Raw genomic sequence first — 24,024 nt, 5'->3', positions numbered from 1 at the left:
GTCCCCGCTTAAATTACTAAACTATTTATAATTTATTAAATAATCTAAAAAATATATATAAATAAATAATATATTTACACATAAAATATAATATAATATAATATAATATAATATAGTATATATACATATAAATAAAATATACTTTTATATATATATATATATATATATATATATATATATATATATATATATATATATATTTACACATATACATATAATATAATATAATATAATATACATATAATATATATAATATATACGTATAAAACAAATTAATCATTTAACTAGTGAGATCTTTTATAAACAAATTTATAACATTACAAATTTATAAAAATTTAAAAGAAATATATATATATATATATATATAAAAGTATATATATATATATATATATATATATATATATATATATATATATATATATATAAAAAAGCATAAAATATCTACGCATATACATATAATATATATATATATACATAATAATATAATATATATTATTATATTTATATTATTATATAATATAATATAATATATACTTAAAATAAATATATATCTATAAATATATATATATATATATATATATATATATATATATAAACATAAGATATCCACACATATAATATATATACATAGTAATAATAATATAATATATAATATAATATAATATATATAAATAATTATATATATATATAAACATAAGATATCCACACATATAATATATGTATATAATATATAATATAATATAATATAATATAATATAATATATATATATATATATATATATATATATATAACATATTTCTCATTCTCTTTGTTTTTTGTTATACACTTTGTTTACTCTCTCAATTGTCTGGTTTGTTTTTCAAGATTTAATTTTGAAGGTAATTTTTCTTCTTCTTATTACATAATTTTTACTCTCTGTACATGGTTATGTTCAAATAGGTGTTCCTCAATTTCATTCTATGAAATAATTTTTAGGTTACACATTTGATTATCTTTATTTATTTATTTATTTTCATGAAAATGTTTGACTCTTATTTTGTAGCTCTTCTTTTTGTTACTTTGGTTATACACTTTTTTACTCTCTTTTAATTGTTTGGCTTGTTCTTTAAGGTTTAAGCAGATCTTCAAGGTACTTTTCCTTTTATCATAATCTTAATTATACATTTTTTTTTCCGTTATGTTATGTTTAAATGGATATTCTCAAATTTGGGTCACACATTTAATTATCTTTACTCCTTTATGATAATGAATCTGATGAAGAAGGTACATTATATTCTAGTAATTAAAATTTTCAATTTCAATTATTATATCATATCTAATTTTTCATTTTTTTTTCTATGTGTAGGTGGATCGAATGCAAATGAAACCACTGATCATTTGTAAAATTAATAAATATTTTGGTTATTATAAAATTTTAGTAATGTGTAATTTTTTAGCTTTTATATAATTATTTGAATTTTATTTAGTTGTTATTTGATACTTTAATTTGAGATTTATACTATTATAATATTTTTCTTAATATTTGACATCATGAAAATCAAAAAGAGTATGTTATTTTAATATTGAATATTTTGATAGTATCATGATTCCGTTGGTGTGATTTTTAAATTTTTTTTATAAAAAATATTTAATTGATATATGGAACAATAAAAAAATGGGTATGGGTATGGGTATAAGAAAATACCCGTTACCCGGTGGGGATGGGGATGGGTCAAAAGTTGTATACCCGTTGGGTTTGGGGATGGGGATGGGGATGAATTTTTATTATGGGGATGGGGATGGGATCATGATACCCGTACCCGCCCCGCCCCGTTGCCATCCATACACCAACCTCACAAAACTTAGAAATTGAGAAAAAAAATGATAAATGAGACCACTGACCTGATTACCAATTACCTTGTTCTTATGTTCAGATAAGCATGCGCAATTTTTTATTTACTATTTACAATATATAAATTATGAAAAGCTCATAATTAGAAATTTTTTTAGGACCATATTATGATTTTGATGACCACATACTTAGAAATATTTTTGAACCAGTGTTTGCTTCATTACTCTGATTCATATTTGGATTTGTAGGACCTCATATCAAGAACTTTCTCCATCCCAATTATGAAGTTTTGCATCATGGAGCATGCTCATGTCACTTTGCTTTCACCAACTTTTATTTTATGTCTATGCACACCACCCTTTTTAGCTAACAAATTACTATTTGTCTCACTAACTCAATCATGCTGTCCAAAATATGGGCCAGAAGTAAGCCCATATTGTTTTAGAGGTTAGGTTTTTGACAAAGGCCTACACTGGCTAATTACTAACTGCAACCCATACTAAGAAAAAAAATAATCATTATTACTAACTGCACCCTATATACTAAGAGAAACAAATTAAATATCATCTCTCACTGCACCTGTGTCATTACCGTTGTACTCCCTTCTTAATTACAAAGGAAGAAGAGAGAGAGCTCGTTCTTCTGGAAAACAGCTCACCCCAAAATGCATTACGTGAAGCTTGTTCCTGAAATTTTATTTTAAAAAATTTCAAAAAACTTGTTTCAAAAATTTCTAGAGCAAGTAATTTGAAAATCACTTTCACAAAAAGGAAAAATGGTTACTTTATAAATTAAGAAGAAAAACTATACAAAAATTGATTTTATAATTTTCCAAGAAAATTTACCCAATTAGCACTCTAGATTCAAGGATTATACACACAATTATTAAAACAAGAATGAAAATGTTGAATGATGTAAAAAATTGATTTGATGGCAAACTTTTTTTACCCGAATATTACCTTCTAATTAAATATAAATATAAATTCTCAGTCTTTTATGAAAAGCTTTTTGTTCGTTTTTTCCTTTTTGAAGGATGCAGAGTTTTCTTACAAGGTATACTTTATTCAGAAACCAACTCTTCAAATTTAACTAATCTTAATTTTAATCTGAAAAAAAAAATTAGATCTTCACGTACCTTATCAAATTTTGTGAGCGTAAATTTGATCAATCTCATTTTCAAATTAATTTTTAAACTTTATTAAATCATATGGAATTAATAGACGTAGTTATAATATATTTTAATTCAAAATTCTTCTTCATAATTTATTCATTATTTTATTTTAATTAACTATGTAACTCTTTTATTCTTATATATTGTAATATAGTCTTTATTCTATATATAAATTAGAATAATTATTTTAAATAATAAATAAATAGACATTATTCAATTAGAGCATAAAAGCTTTTCAACATTTGAAAAAAGAAAATTAATTTATCATTTTAATTTCTTCATAAATAGTAAACAAAGTTATCTAATTAATTTGTTATTTAATATAATACAACCTTCATTATCCTCTAAATATAACTTACTCCAACATTTGAAATTGTATTTTAAATTTCAAATTCATCTTTTTCAGATTTATAAGTTTTATTTTAAATGTCTAGAGAATTATAGATAACTAATTGGGAATATAAATTGTTTACCATATATCTAAAATATAATTTATATGTTCGAACTATAATGTATTGTAAATTATAATACAACTCACATGTTTAGTTTTATTTATTAATTGTAAACGTTTGCTATATGTCAGATATATTAGATTAGATATTTTATATCTTCTTTTTATTTGTTATTATTTTTTATATCATTTGTAATTTGGCCTTAATCATAATCTTTTTATTATTAGAGTATCTATTTGTATTTTCTACCCAAAGGAAATTAATCACATACCTAATTTTTTACTATATTGAATATAATATCTAGAGTCAGGTTCTTTTGACAAACTTTTTCGTCACCTCTACTCCTGCAATTCTTCTTATCACTGTCGTCATCGGAGTTTGTCATTGTTTGTGCCATATCCACCATTGTTTCTGATGTCTCCATATTTGTTTGCGTTGTTGAAGCGGCTTTTTAGGTTAGCGATCCCCCCAATCAGATCATTCGAGTCAGGTGACCATCATGTCGTTGAGATTGTCGCTATCGAAGTTGCCATGTGTAATCACATGCCTTTCAACGCTTTTCGGCGCACGTGGAGACCTGATCTGCCTCGTCTCCAACAACAATCATCATCATCGAGATCACTTCTTCCTCCTCTTTTTGGATCTAGACTTGTTGAATTGATCAAAGCTCTTTGTTCTTTTAAGGATATTTAATTCTCTCTCTTCTTCCACAACTTCTTTTGTTGCCTTTTCAAATATTACAGACTAATATGCTATTTTCAATGAATTTTTCAAATAGAATAAGGATCGTCAAAACTCTAGTTTCACTACTTTTGTTGCACGCACACGTTTATCTTTTGATGGCTTAACTCAACCTCCTTATCTTGGACCTTGGGTTCTCGACTCAAGTGCCCCCGATCACATTACTGGTAACAAATCTTTTTATTCTATTCAAATAATTTACCTCAGTTACAATGGTTGATGAGTCTAAGGTCTTATCTCGTGGTGTTGGAATTGTAAATATTCTTCCATCTTTATTCATTGATAATGTTCTTTATGTCTCTGAGTCCCCCTTTAACTTATTATTCATCAGTCGTCTAACCCGTTTTCTAGATTGTGTTATTTCTTTTCCTAAATATTCTATTTGTTTACAATATCAGAGTTCGGGACAAATGATTGGCACCGAATATGAGTCTCATAGTGTTTATCATCTTCGGCCTTATACACATGTTATCACAATTATGGAGTCTCCATCTCTTCTTCATGCTAAGTTAGGTCATCCTAGTCTTGCTAAATTGCAATAACTTGTTTCCAGTTTGTCCAATTTGTCTAGTTTGTCGTGTGCATGTCATTAGGAAAACATAATCACAGTTTCTTTCCTCGTAATGTCTCACAACGTGCTTCATCACCTTTTACATTAGATCACTCTGACATTTGTGAAACTAGTAGTATTAAGTCTAATTTAGGTTTTGAGTATTTTGTTACTTTCATTATTGGTTGTTTTTAATGAAAAATTGTTTTGAGTTGTTTTCTATATGTCAAAGTTTTTATAATGAAATTAAAACTCAAATTAGGATTTCTATTTTAAGGTTATGAAGTAATAATGGTCGTGAATAGCTTTTCTATTCTTTTAAACATTTTGATGGCTTGTCATGGCATTCTTCTTCAAACTTCATATGCTTACACACCTCAACAAAATGGGGTGGTTGAGCACAAGAGCAGACATCTTGTTCAACGCACATCCATCCCATTTTGTTGAGATGTGTAAGCACATAAAATTTGATGTAGAATGTCGAAAAGCCATCAAATGTCTAAAAGAATGAGAAAAAAATTCACGACGATTGTCACTTCATAAAGTTTGAATAGAAATCTCAAACTGAGTTTAATTTCATTATAAAAGGTTTGAAAAATAGAAAAGTAACTTAGAACGATTTTTCATTCAAAACAACCGAGTGCATCTCGAATAATCATCAATAAAAGTAATAAAATACTAAAATCCTAAATTAGACTTAACACGACTAAGTCCCCAAATGCCAGAGTGAACTAACGAAAAAGGTGACAAAACACGTTGTGAGACACTATGAGGAAAGGAACTACAACTATATTTTCCTAATTGACATGACTCACACACCAAATTGGACAACATGGATAAGCTAGGAACAAATTGCTGCAATTTGGCAAGACTGAGATGACCTAACGAAGCATGAAAAAGAGATTGAGACTCCATAATTGCGTCAACATGTGTACAAGGGCGGAGATAATAAAGGCCATAAGACTCACATTTGATGTCAATCACTTGTCTTGAACTCCAGCCATGTAAACAAACATAATATTTGGTAAAAGAAATAACACAATCAAGATAATGAGGTAGACAACTAATAGATAATAAATTAAAAGGAGACATAAGGACATAAAGAACATTATCAATAGATAAAAAGGAAAAAAAAATTAACAATCTCCATACCATGGGCTAAAACTCTAGATCCATTGATCACGATAACAGAAGGCAAAGTATCCGAAGAGGATAAAGAGAAAAACAAATATTTATTATCAGTAATGTGATCGGTGGCTCCTAGGTCAAGAACCCAAGGACTAAGAGAAGAAGATTGAGTCATAACAACAAAAGACATACTTGTGCATGCTACAAATGCAGTGGAACTAAAAGGTTGTTAATCCTTATACCATTTGAGGAAGTTACTGAAAATAACAAATTCGTCAGTGATATCTGATGAAGGAGGATCCTTAGTAGGTGATTGTGAAGGAGGATTTGTCTGAGCAACAACAAATTGAGGAGGATGGTGATATAATGCATAACACCTGACAATCATATGACCTAATTTGCCACAATGGTCACACTTGTGACGTCCTTTTTTTGGCTTACGAGAGCAATTACGATCATCACGTTGAAATGCCAATGCAGAGGAATCATCAACAGAAATAAGTGTATCATTGATTGGTTTACTTGGTACACACAAAAGAGCGAAACAAGTGAAAGTCAGATTAGGTACAAAAGTGAACCAAAAACTTGATCACGGACATTGAACTATTTATCAACAAGTTCGTGTAATGACAATATTATGAAGAACTTTGATTGTTACTCTATTTCTTGGACAGGAGACAATAACTCATTAAATTCATAAAAAATAGCATGAATTTCATTTGTATAATCAACTATAGAGTCTTGATGCCGAGGAACAACATTGAAAAGATCATGACTAATACCATAAAGACATTGAGTATTATTAGTGTATAATAATTTAACATGTTCCCATATTTCAGAGCATGTTTCATAGGAACGAAAAAATTGTTTTAAAAAAGAGTGAAGAATACCTTTGAGAACAATGCATAACTGAGCTCAATTTTCTGTCAGGTAACCTCGCGAGAAGCAATAACAATCACTTTAGGATACCAGTTATTCGTATGTTTATAGACAAAAGAAATGAGAAGCGCATAAGGTTTAGTTTTCCTTTCTTTTCTAATAGTAACACGTAGAAAAATCATAAGAGAAACCACCGAATGCAGAGCAGTACAGAAAAATGAAAATCCATCAGAAGTTTATTTAAATTGGTAATTATAAACACTTAAAACTAATGGAGCCCCATTAAATCCAAGCTGGCCAGGGTCAAAGGTAGCTCCATTTAAACAAAACTATTTCTGAAGTCAACAACAATGCCTCTGCATCCTCATCTAACAAAAGGAATGAGTAAGTACTCTGCATAAAATAGCTGCAATAAGAAACAAGACATCAGTACAAGATTGAGTAAACAATTTAAAATTAAATATACAAATAAACTGGAAATAATTCATGTCCCTATTGTCACGTGCTTTCAAAAAGAAGCATTTTCATCAGAAGATAAAATTCGACCAATTTCTTGACTATCTTCACCAATTTAGATAGAAATAATTTCACTGTAGTAACGTACCCTGGTGTGTTATATATTTCAATTGGAAATTGGAAGATAGTAGAAATCAAACAATCACTGTTTCTAAAAACGGAAAAGTAATCAGATAGCTATTCCTTATTTCTTTTGAACAACGACCTAATAGAATGATAAAGTCTTTTAAGGTTGGCAATTACCTTCCAAATAAACATATAGAAGGATGTTATCGAAGCTTTGCTTTTCAAATCTACAGATTTGGCTTGATACCAGAGAATTGAAGCCAACACAGCGTGTCCAAGACCCTAACACATTGGCAGAGAGTAAAATTCAAATATTGTAAAAAAGTTTACATTCACTTAGCATCATTCTAAACAACAATAGACCTAAGATTGCTTCTGAAAGTGTGCCCGTCTCCTTTAAAGATAAAATTGAATTGTGCAACAATAACATAGACAGCTATACTAAACTAAAGAAATATTTCCTTATAGTATATGCTGAATTGCAATTGTAAAGGAGCACCTCGGTTTAGTAATTCAGAAGACAATTGCCAAAAGGCACAAGACTACAACCCAGTGGGGTCTGGTGAGGGTAGATGAAGATAGCCTCGGCCCCTCTACAAGTGGAGAGGCTACGTCGAGATTTGAACCTGTGACATCCGGGTCACGAGGTCAATGTTACTTATCTAACATGCAGTAAAAAAATGCAACACGAGATGGGAAGCAAGTTTGCTGAATGTTGATACTAAACAACTCACGTACAATAAAAGTACTGCACGTGAAGGAAGGTAAGAATATAGATCAACTTCTTGCCAACTTGATATATAACGAATCCAAATCACAACTCATCCTCCTCACCCTAGAACCAAATATATAACTGCTAAAAGCGAAGCAGGATCCAGCACACCCATAACTGCAAGTGTATACATGTAATCACTAATAAGTACAATACCGTGGCAATTTTGCTCCAAAGACAGGGAGATGAAGCTCCCACCAGGAGGGCCACTCCGTAAGCTATTTCAAGGAGGGATACACAAGTCCAGAATACCTGCAAAAAGGATAGTTAGGTACAAACAAGGGATGTAAGAGGGCAGAAGCAATTCTGCTGAGATAGTATGACATACCGGCTTCTGACCTAACCGTACTGAAAAGGATTGGATGCCAAATATTTTATCCCCTTCAATGTCAGGAATATCCTAAAAAATGAACCCAAAATTTTACATTAGGCAACATAAGAACAAAAAAATTGTCAGTGAAAACAAACGTATTCCACAAGAAATTAAAGGTCTTTACCTTAAACAGTGCTATAACTACAGAGAAGAAGCTCATGAATGCAGTAGCAAAAATCAGTGGTCTTGAAAAGACAGGTGGCCTCTTGTACACGTGAGTCTGGACGTTGTTACAAGAATTAGCAACCAAAAACATCAAATTTCCTAGGGATATTGATTTGTTGTAAGGAAAGTTATGACATACTAGTCAGATACTATAACACAATTGTTGGAAAAATGCATTGATTCCTTCCAATTTTTTTTCTTTTGTCGTAGTGTAATACTTATGAACGGTAATTAGAGAATATATGCCTCACTGGGACAAGATGGTGAAGATAGACCAATTCAAATTGACGGCAGATCCAAATAGTTTATCACGAATCCAACAAAGAAAAAACATAAAAATTTGGGATAAAGATTAGTTATTGCTGTTAATCATGCAAAAAGCTAATGCATGTTCATTCAAAACGATGAGTCTCTAAAAAGAACAGTTAGCTATAGGACATAACCTGCATGTGAAGGAAAAATGCAAGTTGAACTATTACAGCCCGAACAGCAAGAATGCACATAGCTGCGAGGACTGCAAATCTCTTCCATCTCAATAGAGGCACCTGAAGTTTTTCAAAACGACAAAATTTGTAAACAATGTTGTCAGCACTCAATTACAATACAAGTATAAACGCAGTTAATATTTTTATGAGCAAAATCAATATCAGATGCACAGCTATTATTGTCCACTTAATTTTCCATTTGATGAATTGCTATTGCTAAAATTTGAATCTCAGGGCTAACCAATTTCAACTCAAAAATCCTCCCCTTTAGTTTGGATTGACTTTTTTGAAAAGGAAAAAAAATGGATAGTATTTGACATTTATTGCCATGTAATTTGGCAATGCAAGTAATGTGCAAGACCAAGAACAGGCACGATTTCAGAATTGAGACATATCATGACTCTTAACTATGCTTTTAATAATGAGGGGGGAAAGGGAGATTGAACGCAATCCAAAATAACTCACATTGATTGAATAAGCAGTCCCTAGCACAAAACTTACGAAAAGAGCCCAAAATAATGGCCATGAACCTACTATCCAGCCAAGCCAGAAACTCTGCAGAAAAAAAATAAAGCAATAAACTTCCTTCCACCCAGTCAATACATTTTGTCTTGACCAATATCATTGAAAAAGGGACTAATCGATATGGTACCAAAATTGAAAAGGATGCAACAATAGCAACACCAGTTCCAAAGGAATATTCCCCAGATGCCAATGGAAGATATGGCTTGTTTATCTGGAATAAAACACAAAGCATGTATTATGGAATAGCTCACAAATTCACTCAAAAACATCTTACCACACAAACAAACCAGAAAACAGAGATAAATAGCAAGTGTCGGAGATGATAGAAGGTAAATAGAGGAAGAGAACATTAAACACACAGAAGTTAACGTGGTTCAATTGAAGTATTAACAAACTTCAGTCCATGTCTTCGGAGGAATTCACCATATTAGAGATTACAACTCAGGTTTCTCTCTTAGCAACTCTCTCAAATGTTCAACTCAAATGCTAGCTTTCTTATGAAGCCACAAGGGACCTATTTATACAGTTATAACTGTCATGCATGAGACACCCTATACAAGTTGTCGACGCTATAAGACTAGTCGTCTACTTACATGTTCTACTATATTATAGAATCATCTAATACATGTCAACTGGTCTAGGAACCTTCTATATAACATTTTACGGAGCCAATTTTTCACAGCATGGATTAATAATAATACAATCCATATGGTAGTTCTCCTGAAACTTTTGAAGCTGTAAAAGGTTGCAATTTTTAGTAACATTCAAAGCTTAACAAAATCATGTTTAAACCAGATTCAATGGTCAAGATTATATAAACTGCTCAAATTGTGCATGTGAGCAGAGAGACTCTTGTATGCACTTAGTCTGTAGGAATTATAGTATCCATCCAAATTTAGATAAACCATACAGGAATTTTGTCAGTATAATAAATACTATGCTTTTACAGAAAAAATTGAGAAGCCTGGAACACAGTGGAAAAAAGTAATTCATGATCTATGTCAATTGTTTATTTCTTTTAGTAAGTTTCATACCTTGTCGATTTCAACATCAGATAATTGATTCAACCCAACAATATAAATATTCATAAACAAGGCAGCAACCACAGCCTGAAACATATAAAAGAAGTCAAAAGTATTGATGAAGCTAGAAGGGAGGAGCAATTGGTTATTTAAAGGGAAACAACATATTTGGGGTCTCACCTCCAACACACCAGTAAAAAATAATGGAGAAATGTCTGATATTTTCTCAACGGCAAGGAGAGACACAGAAATTATGCTTAATGCCTGCCCAAGCACAGAAAAAGAGAGCCATTTTAAAACCTTCAGAATATTAGAATTATCTTGAAGTGCAAATTCATTGTATTAAGCATTCAAGGAATAGTTCCAAGATATATTTTACAAAAGCTTGAACTTAACTGTTCCAATAACTGTATGCGGCCTTGAAAACCTGTAGAAAGCATCCAAGGAATTTTTGACAGAGTCCAAAACGCTTTTTGGAACAAAAGCTTGAGATTCGGACCCAAAAGATTTTTCAGAGGTGGCTTTCACAACAAATTTTATGTTATATTTTTGAAACGTATACCCTCCCCCAGTGCCTTTGTAACGATGGTTCAAACTTGGCTTCCGAAGCCTCAAACAATTATATTCATTTTGGACTTTCCTTTTGTTCCACGAAGCATTTGGCCCATAAGAACCTAGACCACCAAATGTTGGATGTTAGTAGCAGTAATCATGCACAATACAAAACACAAATAATTTCCTGTTTAGGATGAATCAAAAAACATGTACATGGAGAGTTTTACAATCAATATCAAAACTTACGGAAACGAAAAAATTATATACTGCTCTACCAAAACGTATACAGTTCTCAATATGTAGATGGACATTAGAGATTCAACTGATTGAGACTATTATCACCAATGCTAACTTCTCAATGACATAGAAGTAACAACAAATAACTCACACTTCCAAACCTAATTTTATATCTCAGTAAGGTCACACCTAAATTCCAAGAATAGTCTCGTATTTTATTTAATCTTCTCTTCTTTTTTTCTTTTAAAGAAAATACAAAGTCACGAGTGTTTTCCATATTAATAATTACAACAATAATTGTGAGAGGAAAAGAAAAAAAAGGAGGGGGCCTATCTGATTATCAAACTTACTTGCATAGGAGATGGCAGCACAATGTCTAGTCCTGCAGAAATCTCCACCTGCCACTATCAACGGTTGCTGCTGTTAGATGGCTGTTAGATGTACGGAAAACAGATAAAAAATTTCCTCAGAAGAAGAAAAACAGAGATAGAGAAATAAATACCAGCGGTGAGAGAAGAAGCATTAGGCAGAGATCGGAGAAGCACCGAATCCATGTATTCCTTCAATAATAAGGTTGATTTTGAGTTGCATGAACCCAAACACACTGCACACTCACACTTCACTTCGTTCTCTTCTCCTCCCACCTTCCCCGTAATTTTTAGCACATACTACCAAAACAGATTTTTTTTTTTGTTCAGAACGCGCCCTCTACTCACACGAACACGTCACCCTCAAATGAAGCCAGACTAAGATGCCACGTGTCGTCCCATGTGGATCCTCCATCGAACAACATCAAGGAGCACTGCAATTAAACTCTTCCTTTCTTTTTCTTCTCTCTCCAAAGCTAACCCATTACTCAAATGAAAATGGATCCATTCTCATGTCACATGTAAAAACGTGTTGCGTTTGATTTGATGTCTAGATTTTTTATGCCTATGGTTTAGATCTAAACATATCTCAAATTAGCTTCAACTTACGTCTACATCATAAATTTTAATATATCTTCACTACTTATTTTTCAATATTTATAAATTATTTAAATTGTAAAAGTAATAATTAAAAAAGTATACAAATAGCGTAACGGAGAGAAAATAAAAATGATGAGTAAATTATTACACTTAATAGTGTGGATGTAATAGGAAAGTTGAAAACAAAAATTATTATATTAAAATATAGAAAACATGTTTTTTTTTAAATAATTTAAGTAAAATATGTTTAATGTTTTCACGTAATGTATGATGGACTTGCAATGAAAAGTATCTAATAATTTTTATGAATTATAACTATCAACTAAAATAAAGACATAGACATAAAGCAAAATCATTATCCTTGGACGTGACGTCGACGAACTCTCTTTCTTTAGTCATTCTCAAAACTTTCGTTGTCACTTTCTTTGATTGTGTGAGTCAATCGATTTGGATGGATCGCAACAATCAACTTTTCTAAATGCTTCCCCCACCTTTACCTCTTGTTTTAGTATTCTTCATTTGTTCAATTTTTTATTTTTTAAAATACTAATTAATAAACTCTATAAGAGAATAGGTGATAGAGTCAAAGAGAGATGTACTTCTATGTTATTAAAAGCTTTCATTTAATTGCATGTATTATAATTGAATACATGACATATATAGATGCTCATGCTAAAACTGAAATGTGTATTAGTTATTAGGCCATTAAGTTTCTAACTTCCCCGACTAACTCCTCATACTTTTGGTTTTAACTTTATGTTATCTTAGTACTGTAATAAATACAACACAAACTAACACTTTTTTACCACTAATATAAAATGATGGACCCTTGCACCTCTAAATCAATTATTATGATTCAGTTGAGTTAGTTCTACTTGTTTAATAAAAGCACGCCGAACCTCCACCAAACTAAACTAATGTAATGTCATTGCATTGATTAGTAATATAAGTCTGTAATATCTACAAACTCTTTTTACTTGTGAAAACTTGTTTTAACAACAATTGAAAAGAAAGTCACAAGTTAATGTTTTGGGTAATTAAAAAATATACAATTGTTTTATATTATTTATTTATATACAAGGTAAGTGAAACAATATAAAAAACTTACTTACAATGCTTTGCCACCTTTTGCGTCAGATTTTCAAAAGACAGAAATACAAAAGTTTTGAAGATCTTCGGTGATAAAAAAAAAAAAAAATCATCAAGAGAGTGAAGAAAAAATAAATAAATGATATTTTCATGTATTTAATTTCTTGTGTTGTTTAGTTAAATACTTATTATTTGTGTTGTTAAGAGAATATCGTTTGTTGATGTTTAAATGTTTTGAGAAAATTTGTAGGGTACCAATTAATTATTAGTAGAAAAATAAAAGAGTGATCAATGTTTCATGTGCAAATTTGTGCATATAAGCTAATTTAAAGAAAAGGTTTTATGCACATTTCATATATTTGGTTTCCTCTTTGTTTAGTTAAATACTTGGGAATATTCTTGTGTTGTTATAAGTGAGACAGACGAAACTTCTCTATCCTCTAGGGGGCTTGACCCCTCCCATTTTTTAATAAAAAAAAATTATATACAAAAAAAAAATCTTTTAATTTTATGTATGTGAAAATTAATTTAATATTATCTTGTATTGAAATATTTTAACCTAGTAAATTTTATTATTTGGAATTGTTGATTAAATACAAGATTTATAATAATTTCAAAACTTCAGTTCCATTATGAAAGCCCAAACAAACACAAATCAATTTGTTTTTCTCAACTTTTTGCTTATGGTTTGCTTATAATAATTTTGAAACTCCAGTTCTAACATGAACCCAATCAAACAATTCAATCATTTAACTTATTCAATTTCTTATCTTTTTTAAATAGGAATAATTAGTTAAACATTTTGGTGCGTATATGATAAATTATTTTTAATTTTTAATTTTGTTTTTTTTAAAATAGGTATATTAATAAAAAATAAAAGAAAGATTATTTTTTTAAAAGTGATAAAAAGAAGTCTACACGTAAAGATAAAAATAAGATAAATTTAATTCCTTCACATATTTGTAAGCATGATGATAATAATCCAATTGTTCTAATAGAAAACCTTTTCTCAAAATCTTATCAAGTGAGGAGTTTGATATTAATGATCTGTATAGTAATCCAAAAACATGTAATCAATTATGGAAATAAATACACAATAAGTGAAAGAGTTGAAATTAGAAAAGTTACTTTAAAATAGGATCCATATTAAATATAACTTCAAAACTATCATTTTTATAAAAAGAAACATCCAAGTAGATTTAAGGTTAAAATATTTTTTTTGTCTCAATTGGTAAAGTTTTGTCAAATCAGTCATAATTTTCTTTTTGTGTTTAGATAGATCCCAATTTTCGTCAATTTTGTTCAATTTGATCTTTTTTTGCTAACACTCTTTAAATGATTAACTAATGAACAGCGACTACCACATGTTACTTTGTTGTTTATTTTTTATATTTTTTAATTTTCTTATTTTTTAAAATGTCCATGTGGCTAATTTTTTTAATCCCATTTTTTTAAAATGAAGCAATTTGGTCAGTTCTTTTACAAAAATGAGTGGCTTTGATCCATTTATTACAAAAATTGGTCAGTTTACTAATTAATTACATGGTAGGGTCAATTTACTAATGATTTGACTAGTTTTTTCACAAAATTGGATCGTTTTGATTTATTTATTACAGAGATGGGTCAGTTTATTAATTAATTACATAGCAGATTTGACTAACAATTTGATTTATCTTTTTTTTTTAACTTTTATAATAATTTATAAAGTTTTATATATTTTTTTTAAAATAAATTTTTAATAATTTGTTTAAAAATATTTTAAATAAAACTTTATTATTGTAAATTTTATAATAAAATGAAACAATAATTTAAAATATCAAAATTTATATAAAATTTTATTTAAAATATTTTTAATAAAATTTTATTATTGTAAATTTTTTAATAAAATGTAATAATAAAATCTAAATTATTAAGTTTTAAAATATCAAAATTTTAATAATTTTTTTAAAATATTTTTAATCAAATTTTATAATAAAATGTAATAATAAAATTTAAAATATTAAGTTTTAAAATATCAAAATTTGAATAAAATTTTATTTAAAATATTTTTAATCAAATTAATAAAATTTTATTTTAAAAAATATATATAAAACTTCAGAAATTATATAAAAGGTAAAAATAAATAGAGAGAAGTCAAATCATTAGTAAACTGACCATGTCATGTGTAAGTCCCTAGAAAATGGCGTTTTAAAAGTGATAGTGGTTTAAAAATAGTGAGACTCGATTATTTTAAAATTAAAAGGTATTAGTATAAAATTAAAAATAGTGAGTTTTCGCTCTCTTTTGTAGTCTTTCTCTGTTTTCTGTTGCATGCAAGCCCTTTTCCGCTTGCATGTGACGTTTTAATCATCAGTATGAGTTTCTACTGATCAGTGATCATAACGATATGTCCTTATCGTTCTTGTGATGTTTTTATGTGTAGATAGAGCATCTTGTGGAGTTAGAGGTGTTAACGTTTTTAAGGCGTTGATGTTTATAAAGCTATCTAAACAGGATAACAGGTAAGGGAAGCTAGCCTTTTGCTCAAATTCAGTAGAAATCTTCTATGAGAACTTAGATTTGCATGATCCTATGTTTGATTGATGTTTGAATTAATTGTTGTATGGAAATTGGGTTTTCTGGTATGAATTGTGGGGCTCTGCATGTGAAAACAGATTAAAATTTTGTTGATTTCGTCCAGGCGAGCAGCTTTCGCTTGAGCGAAAATACCAGAAATTCACCCCTGCAACTGCACGAGGTCTCGCCTAGACGAGCTGGATTCTCCTGAGCAAGAGACACTCTCGTCTAAGCGAAACAGCTTAGCCTGAGCTAGAATTCGCTCAGTTTCAGAGTTGCCCATTGTTTGAGTCTCACCCAGGCGAGAGTGACTCGCCTAAGCGAGAATGACCCTCTCGCCCAGGCGAGAGCTTCTAGCTTGGGCGAGTTCCTATGCAGAATTGTTGATTTTTTCCTCTGTTTTAATTATTGGAAGTTATAATAAATTATTTAATGTGATGTTTATTCATATTATGCTTGGATTATTGTGACTGGTAGTACATGTGGTATAAATTGTATAAAATCATATCATCAGAAGGTGTGGTTGCACTAGAATTTTGAGGGGAATTCTAGAGAATAAGTTAGTGTATGTGTAAGAACATGAGGACTCCTAATTTGGTTGGTATCTTGAAACTCCAATAATCATTCACGCTCAGGTAGAGCATAATGGATTATGTCGTGAGTAGTAGCAGGAGGTTCTAGTCTTTGGACTTGATCAAGTCTTAGACGCGAAGGGGACTTACCTTGTGAGCGGTCGGATGATAACTCCTTGTGTCCAATTTTGCAGAGTTTGGGAACCGTCACAAGTGCACGCCACCAAGAGATCTAATGTCACTTACATAATTCGGATATCGAGTCTAGAGTAATATATATGCATTGTGTTTGTGGTGGTCTATGTGATTCTGGTGAAAATGAGAAAGATTGCATGATTTATGTTTATAATTGAACTGTATGATTCCTTTAATCAGATTAGCTTACCCTTGCTTTTTGTGTTCCTGTCTTGTGTTGTATGTTTCCTTTTGCGATGATCACCTATAATGGTGGGAGCAGATGTGGTTGCAGTGTCAAAGACACTTCTGGAGGATGAAGAACCATCGTTTTTCTTGTTGAGGAGGAGGTTTCCAGTGGGAGCTTTAGCAGTAGTCAGTTTAAGTATAGAGTTTATTAGTTCCGTTTAAGTGTATAAGTGATATATTTTTATAGTCATATCTTTTGTAAGACTGTATTAATATATTGTGTACACTGAATTATCTATTTTGGAACTATGATGAAACTCCCTATTTTTATTAACTTTATACGACTGAAATTGGGATGTTACATCATGTAATTAATTAGTAAAGTGATCCATTTTTGTAATAAATGGGTCAAAATTACCCATTTTTGTAAAAAAACCAATTTTGTTCATTTCCAAATTGAGACCAAATTGACTTAAACAATATTAACTTTAACACGTAGCACGTTGTTGGGTTGACACGCAAACATTTTTAAAAAATTAAAAAAAAAATAAAAAACAAAAAACATTACGAAATGACACATGACCGTCACTATTCATTACTGTTAATAATTTAAATGATGTTAAAAAAATCAAATTAAACAAAATTAACGAAAACTAGAACCTATTTAAACACGAAAATAAAATTAGGTCTTTGACAAAACTTAACATAAATTAAGACAAAAAAATATTTTAAAGTATATTTAAATACCAAATTATGTACTTTTATTACATTAATAACAATGATTAAATATATAAATTTTGAATATATTATTTTCGTCCTTTCGAAACTTTTAATCAAAATCCAAGATTCACTTGTAATTATTATTTACCTTGTTGATTAAGGATAAAGAAAATATTATATATATATATATATATATATAATATTTTTAAAAACTTTAAGAGAATTTATGATGTATTTATTAATTATTATTATCATCAGTGAATGATTTTATAAAATTAGGATCGATGAATTTTTCTTTTATATTGTGGTAGTTTATATCTTCGTTGTTTTCTATGTTTTATTATTTTACATAGTATTTATATACAGAATATTTGATTTGAGCTTTATTTTTTCTTGTTATTTTTGTTATTTTCTGAACAGAGCATTAAGAATTAATATAACTAGTAATTGAAAAGAGCAATATAAAATAGTTATGAGGAATGGAGGAAGAAAAAGACAAAGTAGAAGTTGTTATGATTTTTGAATACTCAAAGCAGATAAAAGAAATGGATGTGCAAGTTTCGAAATGAAGGAAAGGTTGTTACCTGTTACAGGAGAAACTAGGAAGTTTTGTTGTCATCAAACACAACATTGCAATTTTGCAAGGAGATTCCTTCTTTTTTTCAAAGAAAGCAACATCTTGGATTCATTTGTTCAATAGTAATTGCATTTGCATCCAACAACTTGCACACAATTGAATCATGCGCAATTCTCAAACCTCATTATTGTTTACCCATTAATGTCTTGCTTTCTTTCAGTCTGACCCGTATCTTAGTTTTGACCCCTATACATAAGAAAAACTTGTCAAATCGTAAAATCTTAATTAATAATGCAATTATGGAAATGAAAAGTTTCAAATCAAAACCTCCAATTGTGACTCTTGCTGCAGTTTTCAGCAAGTGAAATTAGGCAGAACGTAGAGAGATCCTCGCGTAATATAAACATCTTTCTACCAAGTTCTTAAGAGATTTTATTTTTTAAATTTAACGATACAATATGTGATATTTTGTATTTATATATTAGCGATATATTCTTACTATATTTTATGTTTTTATTATTGATGTGATTTTTTTTATACATATTTAATATAAAGGAGATTCTCATTCCGGTATCATTTTTTTTTCACTTTTACCTCTAAGTTATGGATTTATGTATACCTATATATAAAGAGTATTTCTCATTTTAGTGTTTTTTTTTTTTCATTTTTACCCTTCGAATTACCGTTTTATTTAAATTTAATTAATTTTATTAAATTTAACCATTTTTAAAAAATTTAAATATTTTTCTAAATTAAATAAATAAAAACCATTTACTAAATAAATAAAAATCATCTACAAAATAAATAAAAACTATCTAATTCTAAAACTTATTCATATTTATTTTCATAATTATAATTTTATTATTTTTTGTTGTAAAAAATATATATATACACATGTGCACGTATTTTCATTAATAATAAACACGAAATCATGTGAATGGTGAGGATGAGTCAAGATTTTTCTTCCTCTTTTTCATTTACTTTCTTTTTAGACCACTAGTAAGGGACATATTTTTGAAGTGAAGACGACATATTTTGTTTTGTTTTTATTTTATTTTTCCATTTTAAGTTTTTAATTTTCTTTTTATCATATTTTACATTTTTTTTTGCTAAACATCTCATTGGTCTTTTTGTCTATGTATTTTGTCTAATTAAAAGTTTAAAACTTCTTTTATATTCTTACATACTGTGGGCTCTATTTTGGGCCAGTTTTTCTTGTTTAAGCTTTTCTTCGTACATTTCTATAATTTCTAATTGCGCCCTATAACTTTTAAAAGGCCCATTTTAGACGTTGTAAAAGTGTCTTCTGAATTGTTTGTTCTAGAAAAATTCTAGAACGAATTTCTTGAAATTTTCAGAGCATGGCTTCTGTAACTGAATTTTCATATTAGGATTTTTAGTTTAAGCTTTTCGAAAATATGAAATACAAAACACACTTTTTTAAATATATGTGACACTTTTTAGAATAAGTTTTGTAGAGCACGTGAAATGTGTTCCAAAATTATCTCTCAAAGAAAAAAAAAATCCTGAACAAGTTTTCTAAATCATAAATGACAGCTTTCAAAACAAGTTCTCTAAAATGACTTCTATCTCTTCTTTTCTTTTAGTGTTCAAATATTATATTAAAAAATTTAAGCATAACGGAATGAGATAGTTAAAATCAATATTATAGTATGTTCAAGAAATCTTACTTCATAAAATCATAACACAAGTAATATATGTTACATTTTATAAAACTATTATATATATATATATATATATATATAATTAATTAATTGAGATTCATTCGGTTGAAGGGGTACAACAGGAAAACACGATACCCATAACTTTTTATTGAGTTTGAATTTGATTTTGGTTGAAACTTCATAATAACATAAATTTAATTAAATTTAAATTTTATTTATCTTGAACTAGTTCATCCAATGAGGTGGTACAGTGGATAATTTAGAAAAAAACAACAATTTATATGATTTTATTTAACTATTCTAACAGTTTTTTTCATACCATAATCAAGAGTGAAAGCGTAGGATGAGAAAAAGTTGGGTTTTTCTTTATGCACCCCTATTTTTCTTCCTACACCCCAACTTTTTTATAATTCCATTGCTACCCTTTTGGTTTGTAGTTACCGGCTTTCAGGAATTGATGTTAGTGGCTTCAAAAATCGGTGTTACCAGCTTTCAGAATTTGGTGTTGTTGATTTTCAAGATGCAGGTGTGCCAGTTTGTGAAATTATGTTTTGACTATTTTTTTTTCTTGGTTGGCGACCCCTCAAACCCTTGTTGACAAGCCAAAGTTGTTGGAGAAGTGAAATATGAGTACCAAAAAGGACTTGAATATCCTGAAGGTCCATACGATACCTCTTTACTCAGTAGTTAGTAAGATCATATGTTCATGCTTCCTCATCTACTTATAATGGAAAAATGTTGTCTTATTGTCCATTTGGATATTGTCGGTGCTATGGCACCACTAATTTAGTTGTTAGGGGTATTCCACACGAGTTTACTTGTTGGATCTTATCAGGTGCATAATTTTTGCAGACAATAGTGGAACATACATCAGTATCTTGTACCTATTGTTGTTCAGAGATCTTACGACATGTGGTGGATATGCATGAGGGGTCGTTGCACTGGTTCATATGTACCCAATGTTGCCATGACATCCTAAATGATGTACACGTACCCAAAAGAACAAAGTCATTAGGCAGTCTACGAGTGAGTAACTTTATTTACATAATCATTATAACACTCTCATTAGATAACATTCTTATGTTTTTACTTGTTACCGTTGCAAGATGAACTAAGACGCGTTGCGAGCATTGCACATATGATGGTTGTGAAGAACGTGTGGTGAGTAATTGAGGAGATCGAAACGTTTGTGGTCGATGTTGATCTTAATTAGGGATGACAACAGGGTGGGACGAGACGGGTTTTGTTATCCCATACTCATATCTAAACTTTATATTTTTAGATTACAGTATCTCGTCATGGTTGTAGTATGTCACAAAATTTATTTTATTAAACTATAGGATCCAATGTTACTGGCGTTCAAAAATAGGTGTTACTGGCGTTCAGAAATCGGTGTTACTGGCGTTCAGAAATCGGTGTTACCGGTTTTCAAAAACCGGTGTTATCGACTTTTATAAATGGGTGTTACCGACTTTCATTATTGGGAGTGCCGGCTACAAACATATTAGTTTATAATTTATATATATATTTTTTAAAAGACATAATGGTCTTCAGAATCATACTTGGAGGGGCAGGAAAAAAAATTGGGGATATAAGAAAAAGCCGAAAAGCTTTGGTTTTAATGAAGCATTATACTTAAGGCCCAAACCGAAAAATTGGGGATAACACTCGAAACAAAGCATTATAATTAAGGCCCAAGCCCAAAGTGAGAGTACCCACTGTCTAAACTAGAGTATAAAACAACTGTCCATCATTACTCAATCACAAACTACTAGAATTTTTAATGTTTATAACTTTTTAAAATGATGTAAAAAAATTATCTCTGATTAATTAACAGCATAAAAATCATATTAACAAAAAACATTCTTCCTGTGAAGAATATTGATGTAAAAAGGATGTTAATTCCCGTTAAATTTAGTATTATTATGATGGTGGAGACACTTATTGTTATTCTAGTTTTTCTTTTAATACAATAATAAAACATATACGGAAGACTAAACCTGTATTGTAGAACAGGTACGTGTGCGAATAAAATATTTCTATACTGTTTATTTAGAATGCGGTTTGGTTAGTTGACACACAGTTTTTTTTTTGTGGTAGTTTATAATCATGTCGCAAAGCCCAGTTTTTGCACATGTTTTCTTTCCATATTTTGGTGACAGGCTCTTTGTAATATAGTTTAAGTTATTATATATATATATATATATATATTTAATTGAATAAGAAAAAACTTTCAAAAGGGTACTAGATAAGTTAAATCGTATTTGTAGTACATTTTGATTGATGCCAAACGGCACCAAAAGTACAAAATACATGGTATAATTTCAGTCAATTAATTATTTATTTTTAAAATTAAGATTTCCTAAAAATCCTTTTACCTAATTCTCCACCTTCTCCCTTTCTCTCTCTTTTATTTGAATTAGTATTTATTCCAAATTCACTTAAAATAGAATGTTTAAAATTTATAATCCTACAATCTACACATTCTTAAAAAATATTAATTTTACATTAATTTCTGAATTTCTATTTTTATATCTCAAGTTTATTACAAAGCTCTGAATATTTAGACATGAAATTAAAAGTATAAGTAAATTAATAGGACAAATTTGGTTGGATTGTGGAAACCGAAGGGCTTTGGTCTAAAAAAAGTTAGGCGACTAAGTCTAATTAAGATTTAAGTCCTAATTTTTGTATTATGATATATATTCTCATGCGATTTTTTTTTATTTTTTATTTTTTTACTTTTTGAAGACTGTTCTTTGCTATCTCAATTTTAATATGGTAGTTTTTTCATTTCTCTAGTTATCGAAAGAAATTTGTTGTATGTACAATGAATTGAAGTTAAATGGCAATCATATTGTTACCCACAATTATGATTTGTTTGAAACTTTATGCGTGATTTATGTAGAACTATTACAAAGGATTGTTTTTATAATCATTAGTGTATTGCATATTATATTATACATTTTATTCTTACAAATATGACTCGTTTTATTTATTTTATTATTTATAAAAGTACTATTTAACCTTTTCATAATTAATTTTTTAATATATATACATTTTATATTTTATATTTTAATTTTTTATCATTTCAAAATAAAATTTTCTATTTTTTTAACAACATTGCCATACTTAATTATTTATATTTATTATTATTATCATCATCAAATAACATGATAATTTTTAACTATATGATAACGAACGTTTTCAAATATTATTATAACTTTCTTTTTTACCGTAAACGACTACAAGTCTTTACATAACTTAATCATTTTCAATTTCATAATAACTAAAAAATTTTAAATACTGTTATTGAACTTTCTTACATTTTAAACAAAAATTAACATAATTTTTACTCTTCCTTACCGATTATCACAATCTCTTTCATGCATTTTTTTGGAGGATGTGATGGAAAATAAATAAATATATTAATTTTTATATCAATAAATATACGATGTTAGTTATTTTTATATTAAAGCTTTTACTATTTTAATATAAATTTAATCATTTCTTTATTTTAATGTTTATTATAATATTTTTTTTAAATAAATTTTATTAAACACGTCTGTTTTAATGTTAGCATCTTTAACTATTTCTTATAATTTAACACCAATTTTGTTGTGGAAACTTTTTTGAATAAATTGAAACAGTTTTTTTCTTTTTCATGGTAATTACTTTATGTGAAAAGAATTCAATTTAACTCCAACATATCTAATATCGTTTATAATTTATACAGTGGCAATGAGTTTTTGTTGGTCTTGTAAGATTAAATGTATAGAGAAATCCCTTGAATAAACGATAAAAGCTTCACCCAAGAAGCAGCATCTCATAAAAGGTTTATTATTGAAAAACATAGAGAAATTGCCACTGAAGTTCCTCTGCATTGCATTTTCACTTTATGAACCCTTTATCATTAAAAAGTTCATTGCTTTAATGAAACACTGTAATAAAATAAAGAAAATAAATAAATAAATGTAGAGTTGAGAGAAAGAAAAGAATGGAAAAGAAAGAACTTGTGAAGTACA

The 24,024-nt window shown here is 29.0% G+C and overlaps 1 protein-coding gene across 2 annotated transcripts; it reads right to left on the bottom strand.

The window, feature by feature from the left end:
• Positions 1-6,874: 6,874 nt before the first annotated feature.
• LOC114175608 (homogentisate phytyltransferase 1, chloroplastic-like) lies at positions 6,875-12,341 on the bottom strand. 2 transcript variants are annotated; one of them, XM_028060370.1, is made up of 13 exons: positions 11,972-12,341; positions 11,820-11,873; positions 11,074-11,351; positions 10,858-10,941; positions 10,690-10,764; positions 9,783-9,866; positions 9,596-9,685; positions 9,089-9,190; positions 8,605-8,700; positions 8,436-8,507; positions 8,264-8,359; positions 7,513-7,617; positions 6,875-7,159 (listed from the first exon to the last, which is right to left on the bottom strand). In XM_028060370.1, exons 1-13 carry the CDS (start codon positions 12,021-12,023, stop codon positions 7,118-7,120), a joined length of 1,230 nt encoding a protein of 409 aa, XP_027916171.1. In that variant the 5' UTR covers positions 12,024-12,341; the 3' UTR covers positions 6,875-7,117. The 2 variants fall into 2 exon arrangements, with proteins under 2 accessions (XP_027916171.1, XP_027916172.1); XM_028060371.1 differs by having other exon boundaries at positions 11,820-11,867; positions 11,972-12,340.
• Between the last annotated feature and the right edge of the window lie 11,683 nt (positions 12,342-24,024).

The sequence above is a fragment of the Vigna unguiculata genome, chromosome 3 (assembly GCF_004118075.2).
Source record: "Vigna unguiculata cultivar IT97K-499-35 chromosome 3, ASM411807v1, whole genome shotgun sequence".
In the NCBI taxonomy this organism is placed as follows: Eukaryota; Viridiplantae; Streptophyta; class Magnoliopsida; order Fabales; family Fabaceae; genus Vigna; species Vigna unguiculata.
The sequence above is the reverse complement of the archived record's forward strand: the minus strand, read 5'-3'. Positions and strand labels throughout refer to the sequence as shown.

What these genes read in the sequence shown, in the direction of transcription:
- LOC114175608 (XM_028060370.1), bottom strand. Translation starts at nt 12,023, where the DNA reads ATGGATTCGGTGCTTCTCCGATCTCTGCCTAATGCTTCTTCTCTCACC. An exon ending in TTGCATCCTTTTCAATTTTG is followed by an intron (nt 9,686 to 9,782) that starts GTACCATATCGA and finishes TTTTTTCTGCAG; the next exon opens with AGTTTCTGGCTTGGCTGGAT. An exon ending in GGACTGCTTATTCAATCAAT is followed by an intron (nt 9,191 to 9,595) that starts GTGAGTTATTTT and finishes GAAAAACTTCAG; the next exon opens with GTGCCTCTATTGAGATGGAA.